The sequence below is a fragment of the Gavialis gangeticus genome, unplaced genomic scaffold (genome assembly GCF_001723915.1).
Source record: "Gavialis gangeticus isolate Ggan-Ray unplaced genomic scaffold, GavGan_comp1, whole genome shotgun sequence".
Lineage (NCBI taxonomy): Eukaryota > Metazoa > Chordata > Crocodylia > Gavialidae > Gavialis > Gavialis gangeticus.
This window is the reverse complement of record NW_017729034.1, coordinates 85,628,026-85,634,025: the sequence shown is the minus strand read 5'-3', so window position 1 is coordinate 85,634,025 and position 6,000 is coordinate 85,628,026. Positions and strand designations below refer to the sequence as shown.

General features: G+C 39.7%; 1 protein-coding gene across 1 annotated transcript in view; it reads right to left on the bottom strand.

Moving 5' to 3' along the window:
* Positions 1 to 6,000, bottom strand: part of LOC109304860 (alpha-tectorin-like) — a 29,207-nt gene that overhangs the window by 4,573 nt on the left and 18,634 nt on the right. The window contains exon 7 of the mRNA XM_019527691.1: positions 2,187 to 2,307. Coding sequence (XP_019383236.1) covers positions 2,187 to 2,307 — 121 coding nt within the window. The remainder of the gene's footprint in view (positions 1 to 2,186; positions 2,308 to 6,000) is intronic.

Sequence of the window (6,000 nt, the reverse complement as noted above, 5' to 3'; positions counted from 1 at the left end):
AGAGCGAGGGATTGGGGCTGGGACAAGCTGCCCAGCTGGGGCGGGGGGGTGTATTACTCACAGAGGGAGGCAGGGGGATGCAGGCGCGACAGCACTCAGAGCAGGGGCTTGGCCCTGCTGCCGCTTGCGCAGCCAGGGTGGGGTGGGGGAGGGATGCGGGCATGGCCCACTCCAGATGGAAGGGGGCAAGCAGCACCAGGGTTTAGCCCCCACTCCCAGCACTGCTGCACCTGCATCCCACACCCCCTGCCACACTGGCTGGTAAGTGATGACAGTGCACAGTCCCCACACCCAACACTGATGTGGGTGTGGCAGTGCTCAGAGTGGGGGCTCTGCCCTGTTGCCTCTTACCAGCCAGCACGGAAAGGGGTGGGAGGGAGTGATTCAGACACAGCTCGATTCAGGCAGAAGGGGGCAAGTGGCAGCATGGCATAGCCCCTGCTCCCAGCACCACCACGTCCACATCAGCGCTGGGAGTGGGGGCTATGCCCTGCTGCCACTTACCCCTTTCTGCCTGGAGCGAGCCATGCCTGCATCATGCCCCCTTGTCTGCGCTGACTGGCAAGCAGCAGCAGGGCAGAGTCCCCACTCCAAGTGCTGCCACGCCCGCATCCTGTGCTCCCCCGCCTTCCTCCCCGAGTAACATGCCCTATTGCCCCAGCCTGGCAGCTTGTCCCAGCCCCAATCCTTCCCTCTCCCCTCCCCCAACCCCACCAGACTTACCAGCTGGAGGCAGTTGTGTCAGCTGCCTGTTTAGTCTATGGCCAAATTGCTGAATCTTTTCCAAATCTTTTTCCGAATCAATTCGGATGTTTCAAATTGATTTGGAGCTTTTAATTTGTCTCCCGATTCTATTCAGATTTGGAGATTCAGTCACCGAATCAGGCCGAATCTTCTCCGAATCAAATCGGCCACACAGCCCCAGTGGCTAGTACTAGTTCTTAGAATCTCCACTATATGCAAGGGGCTTCAAAATGGAAATAAATGGAATAAGTACCTTCTGAGATTTACTACTCTTTTACTTCTCAATTCTATCTGATATAGATACTGAGAACAGTTATATACATGCCAAATTTTTCTTGGGCATTCAGAAGACCTATATAGGAGTAAGCACTGCCATATAGAGAGTTTTAATCTGTGGTATCCTTTTGAAGATCCATGTTAAATTCCTTAAATACTGTATTTTCCATTTCAGTGGATATCATAATTCCAAGACGTACTGTTGGCTTGATATATAATTATTATATTTTTAAAACAGAACAAAGGACCTAAAATAATTCAATCACTGATTCAAATTCACTGATACCTTTTCTCAAAAATTAAATATATGTAGCTTAATTAGGTACTGCTGATTTGAATCAATCAGTCATACTGGTGATCAGCAGGGATCCTGGTTTTCTCCAAGTAAAAAAACTTTCCAAATTTTTGGACATAACCCGCCCGCCCCCAATTCATGTTTATGGTTTCCATCAAAACTCACTCATACATCACAGGACCACTGTGTATTATAGAATCAGAAAATCTTTAAAAAACAGGGTGGAAAAGGATCTTGGAAGGTCTTCTGGTCCAAACTTAACATAGGAACATCCCCATCTAAACCATCCCAGATAAATATTTATCTAATTAAAAATCTCCAGAGATGGTGATTCTACAACCTCTCTAGGTAATCTATTCCAATATTTACCTACTCTCCTATACCTAGAAAGCTCTTCCTACTATCCAATCTAAATCTTCCTTGATGCAATTTAAAATAATATCTTGTCCTGTCCCCTATGGACACAGAGGACATCCTCTTTATAATTGCTGTCCTCTTTGTTACAACCTTTTTTCAATTTGCTTTTGAAAACTGTTATTACATTTCTCCTCAGTCTTCTCTTCTCCAGACTAAACTCAATTTCTTCCAACTTTTCCTTGTATGTCATGTTTTCTAGTGGGGGTAAGTATGTTCAGAACCATCCAGAAACACTCTGCAGGATGAGGCACATATAAATAAATACAAAATAATACAAGTTAGACAAGGAAAGAAAATTGCTTATGGTATGTGTCAGCTTGATCTTCCTGGATTTTTGTGCATTTAAAAATCTAACTTTTAATGTCACATTTGTGACATTTATGACTTTTAAAAATATGCTACAGTGATCACTCCAGGCATTGTATTTTAAAACCTGACTTTATGAATCACTTACTTAGATTTGCTTCTTCATTACCATCCATCTTTCTCTTGATGGGACCATAAGAGACAGTGCGAGTAGGAAATGATGATGCATCTCTCTTATTTCTAAGAATTTTGCCATAATTAGTACAATTCTGGTAAAACAAATTGCAAACAGTAAGTATTCTCACTTATATGCACAAATCGTTCCCAAAAGGAGGTTAAGGAACTCACATTCACATTCCTTAGAAATAAAATTCACATTCCTTAAAAACTCACATTCCTCACATCACCTTAAAAACCTCTCATTAGATGAAACAATTCCACCAACTTTGTAAACAGAAAATGTTAGTGATAAGACCAGAGAGGACAGTGACACCTATACATACAAATCCATATTTAATGTAAAATTAGAGAGGAACAGGGCTGGAAAGTATGTCAAGGAAGTCATTTAGTCCAAGTCCCCTCCTTAGGGCAGGAGCATCCCTATCCAAACCATCTTAGCCAAGTGACTACTCACATGCGTCTTGGAGTTTATAAAGACGGAACATTTGTGAGTCAGGTAACTCATAACAGAAAACAAAGCTGTCCCATATAGGTCACTAGCTCATATTTATCTCAGATCTGTAGTGACTTGATTTTGCAAACATGTATGTGCTTTTCTATTCTGATGGGCCATGCCATTCAGGGCAGTATGCTTTGTTGTGATCGAGGTTAAATTGTCACCATCTGGTGGCTATTCAGTGATCTATACAAATGAATGTGGTGGTCTATGTTTAACTTCAAGGTGACAAAAAAAAGCACAAAAAGCATCACTTTCATAACAGAACCATAATCAGCATCTTTTTTGCCCTTCTCAGCAGAAGGAAAAATGACTGAATAGATCTGAAGATGAAAGGGCCCTGCAACCTGACATGATTCCTCCAGTTTACCAGCACATCAGGGAACAGCTTGCATTGCTGCTGATTACTGCACTTATTCTATGGTGTTCTGTACACCTGTCAACAAGCACTAAAGTCATTTAGTAAAAAAATAAATAAAAAAATGAGATATTAGTGTTCAACAAACAAATGATCAGCTGAGATTAATTTGTTCTCATGTGTATACACATGCACAGCAACAGCAAGAGGAATTAATGAGATTCAAGACAGAATATTTGACTCAGCTTTAGGGCTCTTGCCTAACTATCTTAATGCACAGACTCCAGCTGCAAAAATATTGCAGAATTAGTACCAGCTACTCTAATAACTTATTAGATACAGTAGTGTGTTAAAATCTGCTTTCTGGACTGCAGAATATGAAATATTAGGATAATAATTACAAGTTTTACATGGTCTATTTTTTCCTTTTTTTTTTAATTGGGGAGGTCAAGGCATGCCCACTGAGTTCAGTTAGTTACTTTGCAAACTCCAGCAAGTGTTCCCATTTCTTTTTCTCAAATGTTGACAGGTCTGGTTAAAGGAAACCACCTGCTTCCTTAGTAGAAAAATACATTATTTCTCAGTAAAGCCTATATAAAGGGAATATATGTATCAAGAAATCTCAGCTCTGCTTAAGTTTTGGTGCATTGCAGATGCAAAGGATAGTTACTATGACTGTTGTAAGAATGGCTGGCACCCGGCTAGCTTTGCATAACAAAGCTGGAATGGATCAATCACAAATGGATGAATCAGGGACATTTCTGCCAGTTTAATAGGCACAGCATTCAGCCTGACATTGACAAACTCCAGAAGCGAGTAATGCTGCTGAGAAGATGGATGGCTGTATAGCAATACTGCAATAAATGTACACATTTAAAAGGTTATTTCAGAAGGTCTTGTGTAGGACTCTTCCAATTTTAATAAATTTAGCTTCTTCATTAAGCTTTCTTTTCACTCTTATCCACCAAAACAATTAACTTGATCCAGCCAAGAGTCTCTGCTTTTACGGAAGATGATATCTAGTCTGAGGAGGAAATGTTACCTCTCTTGAAGTCACAGGTCAAGTCAGGTTATCTTACACTTTCCTCTTTTCTAAGGGCAAAATTTAAGACTTTTCCAAAAAAACAAGTCAGTATAGTTCTTGGCAGGGGTATCAGGGGAACCCCACTGAGCAATGACTATGAATATCTTAACATCCTTTTAGGGGAGTGGGATTTTCCCAAAAGCATGGTCACTTGGGAACAAATCCTGAAAGGGTTCCTGGGCTGAATGCATGGAATCTCCTTAGCAAATAGCTATATAGTTTAAAAGATCAATTCATATTGAAAAATAAGGATCGGGAATCAAGAAAAACTTTCAGCATCAATAACAACAAAGATCAGGAGACAGAAATTCTACCCCTTTCACGGTCTTGCAATACACTTGGACTGGACATCCAGGTCAGCTGCACAGACAAAAATAAAACCCCATTCCATTGGTTGGGCACTGAGCATATCAGTCCCTCCACCCACAGCTGTGCAAAGGAGTTACTAGGGTGAGAGTTATTCTCACTTCACAAACACATGTGCTGATGGTGGAAATCTGTGAATGCCCTGAATAATTGAGTTGTCCCAATGTCAGAAGAAAGCTAACTCACAGGAGTTGCCCAGTGCCTCCTGGGCAAATCTGCAGTTTACAGCAAAAAGGAAAATACTGAAAGCATTTTATAACAGACCAAATTTTCTACTGAACAATGGGCACCTACATCCTCCCAAATTTTGTTACCTCAGGACACCACAGGTGTTTTCATCTCAGGGCATGTTTTATAGAGTTTTAATAGCACAATTTTATTATGTTAGTGTTCCAAAAACTGGAGGAAAAACTGTTTGTCAGCTAAAGAATAATAAAAATATATCTACACTACAGGCCAAATTCAGGCATAGCTTCATGGATTCAGTGACACTGTAGCTTGAACTTCAGACACTTTCAAATTGTCCCTATGTTTATTTGGCCCAAATTTGTAGGGCCCGATTTTCCTCTCACATCAGTTTTATACATTCAGATGACTAGTGATTTCAGCTAATCCCAATTTACATCAACGTAAAGTTAGGAAAAAGAATAAGGCTTCAATTTCTTTTCTTTTTAAAATTCCCATGACTTAAAAATGTCTGTGGATTTTTAATATTTAGAATATATGTACTAAACCAGGTGCAAATCTGAATTACTCAGTTGTTGTCTTTTGAAAAATCATTATTTTTCCTGATGATGTTGTATGCCCAAAATTTTGAATCATGAAGGTGGTAAGAGAAATGGCTGATTTTTTTTTTGAATAACAGGGTTATAGAAAAAAGTGTTTTGTTGGTTTGTTTCTGTTTTACAAATAAAAGGGTTTTTTTGGTTTAAAGGAAGTGCATATTATTTAGATTTAAAAATATCTGACAGGTGTTTAGCAATAAATGATACACGAATCAGTGGTCAGAAACAAACCCTACATGGTCAGTGGCAGACTTTACTAGTGGTGTTGATATACTGTCTTGTGACTTTCAGTACTAGCATCTGGTTTTATTTGAGGCAATTTCCAAAATGTCATACTGACTTCTGCTTTGATTTCTTTCTCTGCTTAATGTCAGCTTGGTGGCCTTTTAGAGGTAATTCTGAAGAAACAAGCCAACATATGAAGCACTGTTATTATTCTGCAGCTGCTATTAATGACTAAACAAGTATTCACACTGACATTACAGCCTGAACCACAATGTCTCACAAGTATTGAGAAAACTGTACAGTATCTTCCCTTATGTCAAAAAGATTCCTCTTTTGTTCTGTCTGTTGTGATGAAAGATACAATCAGTTTTATTGCTAATAAGATAGTAAGAAAACATGCATCTACATACACAGTTTTAGGTAAAAGTGTACTTCTGAGATGGAATATTATGTTGCTCCCATTAGAAA